The sequence below is a fragment of the Callionymus lyra genome, chromosome 4 (genome assembly GCF_982586985.1).
Source record: "Callionymus lyra chromosome 4, fCalLyr1.hap1.1, whole genome shotgun sequence".
NCBI classification, from domain to species: Eukaryota; Metazoa; Chordata; class Actinopteri; order Syngnathiformes; family Callionymidae; genus Callionymus; species Callionymus lyra.
Window position 1 is genome coordinate 8179380 of NC_141821.1, and position 15299 is coordinate 8194678.

Genomic DNA, 15299 nt, shown 5'->3' on the forward strand with positions numbered 1-15299 from the left:
AGCTCATTTCAATCAAGTTTACCCAAAAGAAGGAACCCGTCTGTGACTAAATACCAATGAAGACCTAAAGCAGACACTTGAACACGTCAATGCGAGCGTTAAAGAAACATCACACCAACATTTGATTCATTTGTTTTATTAGATGTTAACGAAATCCACAATGAAACAAAATAATTTACTCAGGACATGGAAGGGTCGTGAGATGGAGGGGTTCAGTTGGAACAGATCCAGTGAAGTGAAGGAATGGGGGGACGGTGGGGGGGAACTTCCACAGCACATGTCAGGGTGGGGAAGCCGCAGCGCCGTCGACCCGACTGACATGCATCTCCTCGTCATACGTGTTCATGTTAAACAGAGTTGTCAAAAATGGAAGAAATCAACATGGAGGTTTGATGAATTGCCGTCACCTCCCCGCGAGCACGTCTTCTCAACACGCGCACAAACATCCCCCCCATTTAAACTTCTCTCTGAACAACGGAGTGCGACGCCTTCACGCCTCTGACGGACGCGTCCCGAGTTTCAATCGCTCAATTATGCAGACGTGTACATAAGCAACTAGATTACATGCGCCTTGTGACTGCATAGAAGGTCATGGGGTCACGAGTACCCCACCTCTGCTGTCCGCCCGACCTGCCTCGGCTTCCTTTTTCTTTCTTCTTTAAATCGAAAACGATTCCTGCAGGTCGACGGACAGACGACCAGAGACACGTGTGGATGATGCTCATGTAGATACATTTGAAAAATTCCTGAGTGGTGACCGTTAAAGAAACAAGACCCGAGTGTATGTCTGTGGGTCTTTTTTGGCATCGAACTGAGCAGTTATTGAAACAAGGAAGCTATTGGTTGTTGTTTTTTTTTTAAAACCCTTTCACCTGCGACAGACGAAAGAAAGACTTGAACCGACCGTGTGTGTGCTTGACCTTCAGGATGAGACGTCATTAGAACCACATTTGTACAAATGCAAAAGAAACGCATTTTCCCACGTTAAGCTCATCCGAACACAAATGAACGGTGCATTCAGCTCCGTGAACTCTTAAACCTCAATCAAAAACCGAGGGCCAAATACACCGCAAACGTTTATATTCTCAACTCCGCGCACCCCTGCGTGTTCTAGAAGCAGAGGGGTGAAAATACACAGAGGGGGTACGGCTGTACATCCTCACATCTTCAAAAGAAAAGTACATGAAACGGATGCTTCTACTAGTTAAATGTACACAAGTGTCACACAGAAAAAAAAAAGGGGGAAGAAGAGAAGGGCGAAATCACACCAAATCTTAGGTTAAAAAAAAAAAGGGGGGGGGAATAAAAGTTATTGATGCATATTTTTCTGGGTTAACCGTTTCTTGCCTTGAAAAACAAAACAATTCACTGTTAGATTTGCAGTTGAAGATGAAGCTAACCTGACCAGCAACACACATGAATCAGGCTAAATCAAGTTCAAACATCTTCTAAAGAAGTGTTGGGGAAAATCAAGGAGGCGTCATAGAGCAACGTTGTTAAAGTGTTTTTAGCACCAATTCTTTCTTGGGGCACAACAAGCGAAACAAACTCAGGAACTCACAGCTAGTCCTTAAAATAAACATGTTATTTTATACCTCTCAACATTTATCTCAAGGAGATTAGTTTTTGTTTTGTTTTTTTTTCAACCAGATATTTTTATATTTTTTTATATATATATATTTTCAAACAGTTTACCAAACAAACCAAAGCTACAGTCCAACCACTAGCTTTCGAAAGAATCTCAGAAGGTTAAAAGGAAATTCTGGAGAAAAAAACGACACGCATCCAGAAAAATCTGTCAAAATTAAATCTTTCAGATTCAACGGTTTCCTCTCACAGCTGGGAAAAAAAAAACCATCGGTATATTTAAGCTGGATGACGGGGGATGACGTGAAGCAGTGGTGGCGCTTCAGATTAGGTTCGGTAAAGAGGAGTGAGAGTGGTTTGACGAACACACATGCACAACCATTCAGTCATCAACTACTACCAGGATCCTAATTTAAAAGGCAAAAAAACAAACAAAAAAGAAATATAAGAAAACTTTGTCCCACGCTGAACCGAGCAGGGACAAGGGTACAGAATATTCTAAATGCCTCAAACATGTCACTCAAAGGCAGAACAGATCCATAACTTTTTCAGTTTCTTTTTTTTTTGGAGATTTGACTGTGGTTTTCAGACGTTTGTCAATGAAAAACCACCAATTAAGTGTGTATGTGCGTGTATGTGTGCTAGAGGGGAGTTTTTGAATGGGTTTCTCGGACACCTCGGTTGGGGGGTCCAGAGAAATCCCCGATTGCAGGAAGAGTTCCTGTCACAGGGTTTGAAGAGCATCCTTCTAGCTGAACAGGAATCCTCTGCAAAAGACAGGAGCTTTCAGATATTGCTGCTCCCTGTAGAGAAGAGACATGAGATACCATCAGCCAGCGTAGTAGCGGGTCTTATCAATTGTGGTCACACTTTTGATACCGACGTGGACATGCAATTCACAGCGGCAAACCCCTTACCTGCACAGTGAGATCCAGGGAACAGGGGGGAACAGAGCGTGTTCTGCCACCAGCACTCCTGCTGGCCGCCAGTTCCTCCTCGCCCACCAACATTTACCACAGAGAGCTAAATATAAAAAGGACACGACCTTACGGTTAGCATGGTTAGAGTCACCAAAATAACTTTAGTGAACTCTCACCTCCTGCACATCTCCGATGTAGTCGAATGCGATCCCATACTTGGGGGTTTGTTCGGCAGACGCACAAGCATTAGTCTGTTTCTCCGTGAATTTCTCCCTTTGAATGTTGCCGAGGGAGACGTCCGTCCGTTTGTCCGTCGCTGCTGCCGTTTGACATTCCAAACATATTTCTTGTTCAGCGATGGGCAATAGGGTACCAGAACCCTCCTGAGAGTCCAGAGAGGTTTGGGCACTTTTCTCCATACCGGTCTTCTTTAATCTGGGTAAGAACTTCCCAGATTCGAGTTCCGACTTCCCGTAACATGGGCCCTCGCGCTCTGCATCTTCCTCCAGAGGCTTGAGGTCTGCTCGAGGGTCTTCAAAAGCCTCTGGAGGTGCCAAGTCCGGGAATCCCATTTCTTCTTTGTCCGTCTCGGCCTCTGAGTCGCTCACACCGTTGGGAGACAACTCCGAGGCAGAAATTGGACGGAAATGAGTCCTGGGGGAAATGCGAATGGCCCTGTATTGCGTTCGGTTGATGCCATACATGTGGGGGCGCAACGCTTCACTCTCAGAGTCCGAGCACAAGATGGATTTGGGCTTAAACCCTGGACTGAAAGAAGCCATGTCTTTCGGCTCAAAAGAACACTCGACGTGGAGAACTTGAGAAAAGGGACCGTTCAGGTTGAAGGGTGTAAAAGGGTATTCATATCCTTGCTCCTCGGTTCTCAAGCTTCCACAAGAACCAAGTAAATCTTCATGGAAGATAAAAGAAAATCCCTTGTTCCAGCCGTCTCCACCTCCTCGCTTCACAGCCGGGTCACCCTGTCCAAAAGACACCAGGGGCCTCCACAGGGGTCTGTGTCCAGGGGCAAAACAGCCACTGGTGTTCATGAACACATCTTTGCCAGTGATGGTGAGGACGTCCGAGTCCGACGACTGAAGTAAGTTATGTTGATGTTCACTTGATGCCACAGCCCAATTCTTATCGACACCTTTCGTCTTCAGCTCTCCATACACTCCCCCAAGGATAAAGGAGGTGCTCTCTTTGTTGGAGTTCAGGTCCCAGGGCTTGGACGGAGTCATGTAATCCCCAGCACTTTGCAACTTGGACAGTTTGTTTTTCGCCAAGTCCTGCTCATTGTCTTTGCCTTCCCAAAGGTGATACTCCGACCGCTGAACTGCTTTTTTTGGAGGCCTCTGAATAGGTGCGCTGTTCGCCTGTCCCTCCACACAACTGGCAAAAAGGCTGTCCTTGCAAAAGGCCGTTTTGCTAGATGGTTCCGCTTCCCGTTTTGAAACTTCTCCAACACTGGACCATATATCCTTAATAATCCCTGAGCTGTACTCCTCGCCATGTTGGCTTGTGTTGTCAGAAAAGATACCAGAGCTATACTGCGTGCTCTGGTCGTCCTCTAGAGCAATGCCACACACAGACTCCAGTTTGGATTTTTTGGGAAATGTTGGTTTGAGTTGGACTTTACTGATGCCCACTTCCTCACACTTGCGCTTTGATTCCTCTTGCAAGAAATCCAATATCTCCTCTTCCAGATACGTCCCAGGAAGTGGAGGGATGATACAATCAGGGACTTCAGTTTGAGCGACTTCTTCGAGCAGAACATTTCCTTGCTCATTATCTGAACGCGTCTCCTCTGAATGTGACCATGGGCTGCAAGTTCTTGTCGAAAGATTTGAACAGTGTTCAGTTTCATCAAAGGCACTATTTTTGGTCCATATAAGCAAACGGGACTGTTTATTAGAATGTGGGTCGAGACAGCTCACGGAATCAGCATCATTTTCATTACTTGTGGTGAGTGGGTCGCAGGGAAAAGGAAGAGGGGGGCTATCATATTGTAGCTCAAAAAGTGAGAAGCAGGATGAATTTATTCCAGGCGGCACACATGTTACATCAGGGACGGAAGGCTCATCCAAGTTTTTTGAAAGCTTTGTGAGGGCAAATGAAACGCTGTTCAGGAGAGGGGAAAGTCTTACAGGAGAGTCCCCTATAAAGCTTTCACCATCGATGTCTTCTGATGATGATGGTGAATAACAGCCCCAGACTTGAGCCAAGTTCTCAAGATCCTCTATTAGCAATCCCAGAGATCCGGAACCGTCCGGTGAGTCTGGCCTTATTGCACTTTCCCCTTGCTGCTCAAGACCATCGAAGACTAAGCAACATTCTGAATCGATGTCTTGTTGCTCTTTTCTTTTTTGCCGAATCATGCTTAGGATCCGACTCTCTTGTATAGAGTCTGAGGCACTGGAATCCAATATGGATTGATAAATGTCCACTTCATAGAAGTGAGAAAATTCGCACAGATGTTCGTCATCCAAATCTCTACTACCCTCGGGATGAGGGCGACATGAGGTCCTGGTAAGTTTTACAGGTTCCTCCTCCGTTTCACCAGGACCTTCAACGAAGCATCCATCCACAAAGGAGCCAGCTGTGAGATACGCCCTCTTATAACCATCATTGGCAATGCAGATCCCCTGGATTCCCTCAGGAAGCCTCTCCAAGTCCGCAGACAGGGCGACACCATCGGGAGAGTTCACTTTGCTCCGATATATGGTTTCCAGCTTGCTTTGTCTGCTGCTGAAAGGTACAAAATAGTCTGTGATGGGCTCAGTGTACCAAAGGGGCTCCTCCATGTATTCCTGTTTGTTCCTGGTCTCAACCCTCAACTCATCTACTTCACGCCAACCTTGATCCTTAGAAATCTCCTTTAGCGTTCTCTTGCTCTTCTTGAAAAGGTGCACTGGTTTGGCTGTATTATTTGCAGCCCCTCCGGCGGTCCTTTGCTCCTCTTTGTCAGCGACCTTCACCTGCATCTTCATCTGGCCACTGTTGCGCAGTCTCTTGTTCCTCCCAGCCTCTCTGGATTTGTGCCGTTTCCTTACTGCCTTGCTTCTTGATGTCTTCGTATCAACCTGGTTTCCACTCGAGCTTGAGCCTGCCTCACTAGAGCCAGAAGACCAGGACCTTGGCCTGAACTTGGCCTCAGACCTGTGTCTGCTTTGCCTCTTTAGATGCAGGGATGATTTCTCCTCCGTCGCTGTGCATCCATGGTATCGGTTTTCCTTCTCCTTCTTGCCTCTCCTGAGCTGGCCCCGTTGACTTGCCACAGTGGGGGTGGTTTCAAAAGCTTGGGTGGTATGCTCCTTGACAGCCTCACACTCACTGTTGCAGTCCTTCGGGGAAGACGTGTCTGTGCTGGTCTGTGGGACTGCTGAGGATGATGAGCTCGAGTATGCACTGGCCTTCGCAGTGTTCCACACAGTCATTATTTCTTGGAGACAAACAGGTTTCTCTGACAAGGGAGGGAAAGCTTCATAATACCTGATGAAAAACACGAGAAGAAACGTTTTAGAAAAACGCCGTGACCCACTAATGTTTGAGTTCATTCCACTGGACAAGACTCACATTTCCACCTGGTCCTTAGAAGGAGATTCAGCCCGTTCCGGAGACAGAGAGCCTTCAGACTTTTTCTGAATCTGTTTTTCCTCTGAAATTGTCAGGGAAAAGTAAATTAGTCCATGACATCCAATCTAAACATTGCATATTAATAAGTTAAAGACTCAAACCTTTCTGCTTGTTCTGGATCTCCCGAAGTTTAGAACAAAGTTCATCAACAAGGTTCTCGATTCCAGAGTTCTGTGGGTGGCAAAGTACAGCATTTTATACAAGATTTTTTTTTTTCAATTTCAAAGACCTATTCCAACATTGTTAAACCGTGAAAACAAGTTATAGAAATGAGCATAAACATCTGCCAATGCAAAAAATATACATTTTTTATTAATTATTCATCACAGGGAGTACGGTTTATCATTTCCGACCTTATGCAAACATGACACTGCATTATATAGTGACGGGCTCACACTAGGCTTAAAATGTAGAATTTATCATAGAAACTTATTGTTAAACTTATTAAAAATATTGTTCTACGTGTCGACCAAGTTCAAACAATGACATTTTGTCACCAAGTAGATGAGTCACTGACTGGATTGTCAAGAAGCAGGATTGTTCCTCCGCTAGCGAGCCGCGAAACGGAAACGCATTCAGAAAGAAAACAACGCCAAAGTTACAGGCCTGCATAATCTCTGAATCACTAGCATACAAAACTATTCTAACCATTGTGTGCTGGATAACCAATTTACCAAAGGAGATATCCAGAGGGATTCATAAAGATCTGTCTATCCATCCATCTTTCCATTACACAGATGATGGCATCAGGGGGTGAATGAGAGTCAAAGAATCCTCTATCCTGACTATCACTAGCATTTGATAGTCTTGTATTACAAGAAAATGGTTCACAATAGTCGCCAGTCCTCCACAAAGAAAGTTAAAATTAAGCAGCCAATCTGTCCCAAAAACATAGTGCTGTTGGCTTTGTTTTGGTCATCAACCTTCAAGTCATGTCCGATGCACAGGAAGCTTGCTTACCTCATCAGACGCAGAGCGAAGACATTGCACAGCAGCCTGTTTCTTCATTTCCTCCAGACTAAGATCGGCCCCACCCTTCTTCTTACTCTTGCCCCACTTCTTCCCGGTGCCCTTCTCCCAGCCTATGAAGATGTCATTTTCCTGCACAGAACAAGTACAATGAATGAAATTGACCACATTGAAAAGTAGACAAAAAAGAAAAAGAAACCCCCCCAGAAACCCACCTGATCCTGCAGGTCATCGTCGTAGCCGTCGTGCAGGAGAAGGCTGAGGACGTAGCGGGTGTAGATCATGGCGTCGATCCCGCACTTCTCCAACTCTTGGCCGAGCCAGCTTTGCACTGGGCCCAGTGACTGGAGCAGGGACATCTCTGAAGCAGGCAGTGGGCCCACCGAGGGGAAGGGACAGGAGACGTTTTCAGGAAGAGCAGGACCGTCTGAATCTGTGCTCACAGGATGCATGAGAGCTTAGGTGTAGGCCATTCTCAGGTGGAGCAGCATTGTTGTGATCGGTGGTTACGAGAGGGTGGTGGAGCAGGAAGTGACACAGAACAAGGGAGAAATCGATCTGGTACCAGAAAGATTCCCTGAAGGGGCTCTACATGGAGATTTTTTTTATTATTTTTTTTTTTAGTTATTGCTTTAAGCAAGACAGTCGACTTTACTCATCAGGCATGGTGAAGGTAGCTGACGGAGCTCAGCTTTAAAGATAAACACAACTTGTGTGTGTGTCAATCAAAGGCCTCCATCTTAGGGCGATCTTCTCACTTCAACGGCAGCACCTGTAACAGCAAAGAAATAAATCAACTTTTAATACCAACATGCGTTTGTACTACAGCTTAGTTCAACTTAACATAAGTTTACTGTTGCAAAAGAAAAAAGGAATTAAAATATTTTGAGTTCTTACAAAATGACAAGTTTCCATGATCATTTTTTATAGATTTGTATCCCCAATGCAACCACATTTCACGAGTTTGCCCCATGATTGAGAATATTTAAAATGAATATTACATTTTGCATCTTTTTTACCTTGAGGGTAAGGAAATGTAGTTTGCTTTTATCATATTTGAAACTAGTGCTAGGGATTTGTTTAACTTGCTAGTAGATTTAATGAATTGGCAATAATCATCCTGGCAAACCATCCCCACACCAGAGGCTGAATTTATTATGATCTTTTGATGCGATTCATTAACAATTTCTTTTTGTTTTCTTTGTTTTCTTTTTATTCATGATGGTTTTATATTTTAAACGTTTTTTCCACAAACAAGCTAGAAATACAGACTTGTAACTGTAAAAATGATCCCAAACCTTAATGGTTTGACATTAGGGTGAGTAAACCATAACTTGAAAGGGTTAGTTTACCCAAAATTCAAATTTCCCTCATTTTCTACTCACCCTCAAATCGATTAACGGTTGGGATTATTTTCAGTTATAGACAAAAAGTTTTTTACATTTTAATGAAGCGACTCAATTTTAATCTTGGCATTCGTCACTTCATGTTTTTTATAATGAGGAAATAATTCAGACAGCTGAGACCGGGGTCGCTACAAACAAACTGTAAATATAAATTTGTTCGGAACAATTATTTCGGTCTAAACTTCGATACCAGACGAACGTTACAGACGAGCAGTATTGAGGTATTTTTCTAGTGTGTCATTTTCAAGGAAGACGAAGACAAGGACAGAGCTCCAGTCAATGGATATACATGTTTGCCAATAATTAGATAAAGAAAATAATCCCAATTATAAGTCAATATGAGACCGAGTAGAAAAATTAGTTGAATTTTGGGCAACTATTGCATTAAGCAAACTGCTTTAAATTACATAATACCGTTATTACAATACGTACTATACTTATAAGTACTATAACATAATACGTTATTATTGTTAGGACAGCTTTTTCCACCAGGCTGTCAGGAGACTCAACTCCCTCCCTGTCCAACCATCAATCTCACCTCTGCTTGCACTACCTGTGCATTAACTCTGTTTATAATCTGTTTATTAGTTGATTATTTAAGTCTGTTCATTATTTATTTCATTTTGTTGGTCATTTATTTTCTTGAATGTCTTAATTAATGTCTTAATGCTTTAATCATTTGACAATAAAAGAACTTGACTATCTATACATATTTGACATTGTTAAGGGACATTATAGGGCATTAATTACACTGTAGAATGGAATGTTATTATACCATGAAGGCATCTTAAAACATGTATTTTGTATCCAAATAACATTGATCTATTAAAAAAAAAAAAACATTTATATCGACATTGGTAAAGATTGACATCTTGACGTCATTTCTATTCAATGATTGTACATGATTATATGCATGAGACCGAGTAGAAAAATGAGTTGAATTTTGGGTGACTGTTGCTTTAAATTACATAATCCTGTTATTACAATACGTACTATAACGTTCTATTACACGTTATTATTGTTATGACAGCCGTTTCCACCAGGATTTCAGGAGACTCAACTCCCTCCCTGTCCTACCATCAATTGCTTGCACTACCTGTGCATTAACTCTGTTTTTTGTTTATATTCTGTTTATTAGTTGATCATTTAAGTCTGTTGACTATTTATTTCATTTTGTTGGTCATTTATTTTCTTGAATGTCTTAATTAATGTCCGTTTAATGCTTTAATTGTTTTGCATCGTGGGTCAGAGAGGACCATAATTTCATTTATGCTGTATGTCTTAATACATGCATATTTGACAATAAAAGAACTTGACTTGATTATATATAAATAAGTAAGTAATTTGTATTTATATAGCGCTTTTCCAGACCAGGGTCACAAACCGCTTCAACAATCAAAACAATACTCAATTAAGTATATACTTTAAAAGGTCAAGATAAAAATGGTAACACAACAGGAGCTCCAGAAAATCAAGGAAAAGCCTGAACAAATAGAAACGTCTTAAGATGTTTCTTAAAGGAGTCAGTAGATCATCAAGCGCAAAGAGAGAGATTTCATATATATGACATGACAACGATGTCAAATATACATATTTGACATTGTTAAGGGACATTATAGGGCATTAATAACACTGTAGACTGGAATGTTATTATACCATGAAGGCATCTTAAACATGTATTTTGATCCAAATAACGTTGATCTATTTAAAAAAAAAAACATTTATATCAACATTGGTGAAGATTGACATCCTGTCATTTCTATTAAACGATTCTACATGATTATACGCATGACTTGCTTCATAATAAGCAGATCAGAAATGATCCACGAGAGAATAACTCGCGAGGAAACCCTCGGATATGTGCGCGTGTTGTGCTGTCAAGTGTGTGACATGAACTCTCCTGGATTAAGGCAGCGACGTGACGAGCAAATGGAGGCTGCGCGGCTCCCATTGGCTGCTCGGGCCGTCACTCACCGACACCGCTCGGTTTGTTAAGACGTCAAACGGTCAAGATAAGAAGCTTTACGTTGATCCAACACAACATTTGACGACCACAGAGACCCCTTTTTTTTTTTACCCCGGGGTCGAGCCTCGAGTCCACCTGGGGACAGCAAGTGTCCCGGGATCGGTGCTCAGGAAAAGTTAGCCGCGTTAGCCTCGCAAGAACATGGCTGACCCGAGACCAGCTGTTTGCTGTGCACCCGGCAGCGTCCACGCAACTTTTAAAAACACTTGGTTCGGTTTAAAGTCACGTTTCATGTAAACGCCTCCATCTTAAGACAACACGTTTTAAAAAAAATAAAAATAATGTCACTGTCGTGTAGCATCGCAACATTTATCTCGGTTTATTATCGTCCATGTCTTGAGTCGCGAGTCCGTGACAACACGCACGGAATATTACACGAGTATTAACAAATACAAATACCTTTGCATTTGTGGTGGTTTTCTCGCGTTAAAACCACAAGGTTAGTCGCTACAGCCGACCTTTAGCTAGCGCGGCTAGCTTGGAGCTCGGAGCTGCTGGATTTGAACGTTAAGTTTGTTTTGTTTCGTATATAACATGTTTATTTTGTCGTGATAAGATAAATATAACGATTGTCGAGTCGAAAACGTTAACCGTGGAGCCGTTACGGTCGCAGGTGACCGGGGGCGGTGACACGGAGGTTCTCATGTTAGCTACCAAACATCGACAGCTCATAGCATTAGCTCCCGCCATGGACGCCGCTTACCTGCCGTTTGCTGAAGGTGAGATGAGCTGTAAAAAGGGGGAGCAGCAGCTACTCGTCTCCCGCTGCCGAACAACCGAGCTGACGGATCTGCTGCGGTAGCATCGCGTATGATGGACGCGGACAAGAAATGGCGCTGTTTTCACTTCCAAGCGGAGCTTTATCGGCTCATCCGAGCGGCCATTCTGGCTCAAACCAGCGGAAGTGTCTGCCCTTTAGCCACCGTGTTGCGCGGAGCCACAATGGCGGCGCACTCGGTGGAGTTTCACTGCTAGGCGCCGCCCACCGCGTTGGTAACCAGGCAACGGGGGCTAAACTCCGCCGCCCGCTTCGCTGGAGGTTTGATTCATCCGCCCGAGTATTGCATCAGAAGCCCAAATAGTGCCCGCGAAAATAAATCTTTAATTATTATTTTAATTATTTTAAAAAATCAAAACCTGGTTCTAGCCTAAATGTAAATTCTTAAATTACCGGTAAAAGAAAACGATTTGATTTGCACTAATAATTTAGATCGTTTTAGTTTTAAATACAATCAAATCTTTGGATTATTCTTTATTTGTTATTATTATATATTAAACTCTACACAATAAGTGTTAAACTCGAGGCCTGAGGTACAAATCTGGCAGATTAATGTTATTGTTGTTACCTATACAACTCCTATATGGAATGCATGAATGCTCCTTCCCATCTATCTATCTATCTATCTATCTATCTATCTATCTATCTATCTATCTATCTATCTATCTATCTATCTATCTATCTATCCATCTATCCATCTATCCATCTATCCATCTATCCATCTATCTATCTATCTATCTATCTATCTATCTATCTATCTATCTATCTATCTATCTATCTATCTATCTATCTATCTATCTATCCATCTATACAAATGCCTGTGTGTAAGATAATATATTTATTTTAGAGAGAGATTCATGAAAAAATGATCTAACTATCAAATATTATGTACATAGACTCATTCTTCTCGCTATAGTTTGTAAAATGTACAGGTTGTTTGGCCCCTGTGATTTAGTTTGACCGACAATCAAAAAGACAAGAAATAGGTTCCACTCAGGTCCGACAGCTGGTTGACGCCATTAAATAAACCCTAATAAAACCACAAAGGTCGTGAGCAGACATTAGTCAGAACGAATGATGAAAGATTATTTCTTAAGATAACAAAAACCATGATTTGCATGATTTGTTCTCTAGATTAACTAATATGTTTTCACCGATGCAGGTACTTTTTACTGCTGTAAATCAATGGTAGAGCTGTAGCTCTGTGCTTCGTGGCCTGACAGATTTGCTCAAAAAGATTGATTAATTAAGTGTTTAAGATAAAATAAGGATAAGGGATTTTCTACAATAACACAGAGACTTCTAATAAAGGTAAAACTGGTGTCAAAAGAAAAACACTTCTTTGGGAAATGTTTACAAACACAAAGATATTTAGAACAAACAGAGCCTCCAAAAAAGACAACAACATCAGAGTGATACCTGGTAAATATACATTGTGTGGCTCAAGCTACACATAGTTAAAATACTTCGGCCCCGTGAGTGAATGAGTTTCAAACCCATGTTCCAGAGCATTAAAGAAGTACAGCTGAGCCTTACAAATCCAGTGACTGCTGTTGTTATTCTTTTCACTCTGGGACTCGTACAGGCCTTTGTGTGCGGCACACTTCATCTGCCCTGCCACCCCAGGGGTCGTGACCTCAGGCTCGGGGGTGAGACGAGGCCTATTAACCAGCTGTTGGCTCCAGCACTCACCACTACACCGACGTCCACCGGCCTCCTGCCGTCCCGGCCCGGCTAATTCATTTGACTCGGGTGGATCACGAGTGTGCGTCAGATGGTCACTGGTTTCTGCGCCTGCAGCGCTGACACAGATGTGGTCAAGAAGGGGATTAAGTGCTCGTATATACATGCAGACGAGTTACTAGAGTCTTGGTGTCGGCAGATGGGATCGATGTAACATTTCACATCAGGCCTGGTTACCACGAGCGTTATTGGATTCTCTGATGTGAATCCAGGGCAGCCAAAGGCCAAACATGTCATTGACCGCCACGAACACAGAGACGGATCGATGAGGAAGTTGCAAACTTTCATCATCTTGGCTTATGACGTTAATATATGTTATATAACACAAGCTCAGGCAGTGTTTTCCCAGCAGACTTTGCTCAAGGTCTCCTTTGACTTTCAACATCCAGGATTTGTATATTAAGAGGAACTAACTTTCACATTCTAATCCGCACAAATGCAGCTGTTTCCTTCAACTGAGAAAAATCTCTAAACTTAGGAAAATGTTGTCACAACATGATCTGGATCTTATAATCCATGTGTTTGTGTCTTCTCGTTTAGACTATTGTGACAGTTTATTTTCTTGTCTAAACAAGAAGGATCTGTCTCGCCTGCAGTTGATTCAGAACTCTTCAGCAAGAATTCTGAGCCGCTCTAGTAGAAGAACTCACATTTCTCCGATCCTTAAAACTCTTCACTGGCTTCCAGTTTCTTTCAGGATCAACTTTAAAATGCTTGTTCTTACATTCAGATCTATTCATGGTCAGTGATCTGATCCAGCCTTACACCCCAGCTTGGGCTCTGAGGTCTGTGGATCAGAATCTACTGATGGTTCCTGAACACGGTTCAGGACCAGAGGAGAGAAATCTTTCCAGGCTGTTGCTCCTAAGCTTTGGAACGATCTTCCTCTCTCTTTGCGCTTGATGGATCTACTGACTCCTTCAAGAAACATCTTAAGACGTTTTTATTTGTTCAGGCTGTTCCTAGATTTTCTGGAACTCCTGTTGTGTTTTCAGTTTTATCTTTATCTTTAAAGTATATATTTTATTGAATATTGTTTTGATTGTTTAAGCGCTTTGTGACCCTGGTCTGGAAAAGCGCTCTACAAATAAAAATTACTTACTTACTTACTTACTTTTCTCATGTGTCTCTGTAAAGTCAATGTAAAGCAGAGTTAAAGGATGAAGTCATCCGGTGCTGTCGGACGGGGGAGGGGAGATCTAATGGTTAGATCTCACAGAGCTTTGTTTTCGCTTCGCCGCTTGTTTAGCGACGTCTGAGGTGAAGTCGGGTTATCATCCCTATGGGCGTGTGAGGACGGTAATCCAAGGACACGGTTCACACCGGGCAGGATAACACGTGGCTGCTTCAACGTAGACATGTTTACATCCGCGTCGACCTCATCTGACCCCGAGGGGGGGGGGGGACTTATTATAGCAAGTGTGGCACAGGTTTTGGTCGAGAATTAGAGGGAGACCCAAAACAAAAGCCCCAAAGGATTTTTATTCCCTTTTATAATTGAATGAAACTTAGGTTATAACTAGTTAATTATGTAATTTATGTAAAAATATAAGACATTTTAAGAATGTACTTCTTGATTCTAGAGCATACAGGAGGTGGCCTCCATGAAGTTCTGTGCATTTATTGAGGCATTCATGACACAAGTGCGTCCCGATGAGCAGTGTGCGAGAATGTAGTGCACAATGAGCACTCAATTGGTGCACTCAAATGGCCAAAAAATTGAGCGTGGATCGACTTTCCAACCTCCATCTTAGTGACGCTGATGGAAGCTACGACACGTCTTTGGAGCAGATACCTACGTAAATGTCACAGTAATAACACAATGAAATACAACCTAATAACTTGTTTTTATTGGAGAAAAGTTCTGTCAAGTGTCGGTAATGGTGTTGTAATGACTGGTTGTGCGATTATTGTCAAAAAGTAGTAGAAGAAGAAACTGTCGAGTCATTTGAGACAGTACTACCCTGGTGAAATTTGAGCACTGCGCAAGTAAAAGCACTGTCTCACAGTGTACTGTAAAGCAGTGCACTTAGAGTAGTGCGTGATTTGAGACACAGCACAGATCAGTCTGAACAGTTTGCATTAGTTTGCTAAGGTGTTTTAAGCATAATAAACCAGAGCTGTGTCTCAAATTGCATACTTGTGTACTTAAACTCAGTATTTTTAGTGCATAAGTGCGTATCAATTCTTAGCATGCGAAACAAACATTTAATTTCTAATATTTCTGGATCCAA

At 42.4% G+C, this 15299-nt stretch overlaps 1 protein-coding gene across 1 annotated transcript; it reads right to left on the reverse strand.

The window, feature by feature from the left end:
- Nucleotides 1-120: 120 nt before the first annotated feature.
- Nucleotides 121-11431, reverse strand: kiaa0232 (KIAA0232 ortholog). The gene is made up of 8 exons (XM_087788635.1): nucleotides 11248-11431; nucleotides 7328-7884; nucleotides 7104-7244; nucleotides 6245-6314; nucleotides 6084-6165; nucleotides 2684-5999; nucleotides 2505-2610; nucleotides 121-2390 (listed from the first exon to the last, which is right to left on the reverse strand). The coding sequence occupies exons 2-8, from the start codon at nucleotides 7562-7564 to the stop codon at nucleotides 2374-2376; spliced, it is 3969 nt and encodes a 1322-aa protein (XP_087644761.1). The 5' UTR covers nucleotides 7565-7884; nucleotides 11248-11431; the 3' UTR covers nucleotides 121-2373.
- Between the last annotated feature and the right edge of the window lie 3868 nt (nucleotides 11432-15299).

Coding starts and splice junctions, on each gene's coding strand:
- kiaa0232 (XM_087788635.1), bottom strand. CDS start 7,564: ATGCATCCTGTGAGCACAGATTCAGACGGTCCTGCTCTTCCTGAAAAC. Junction 6,315..7,103: donor TTCGCTCTGCGTCTGATGAG/GTAAGCAAGCTT, acceptor TGCCACCCACAG/AACTCTGGAATCGAGAACCT. Junction 6,166..6,244: donor GATCCAGAACAAGCAGAAAG/GTTTGAGTCTTT, acceptor TGACAATTTCAG/AGGAAAAACAGATTCAGAAA.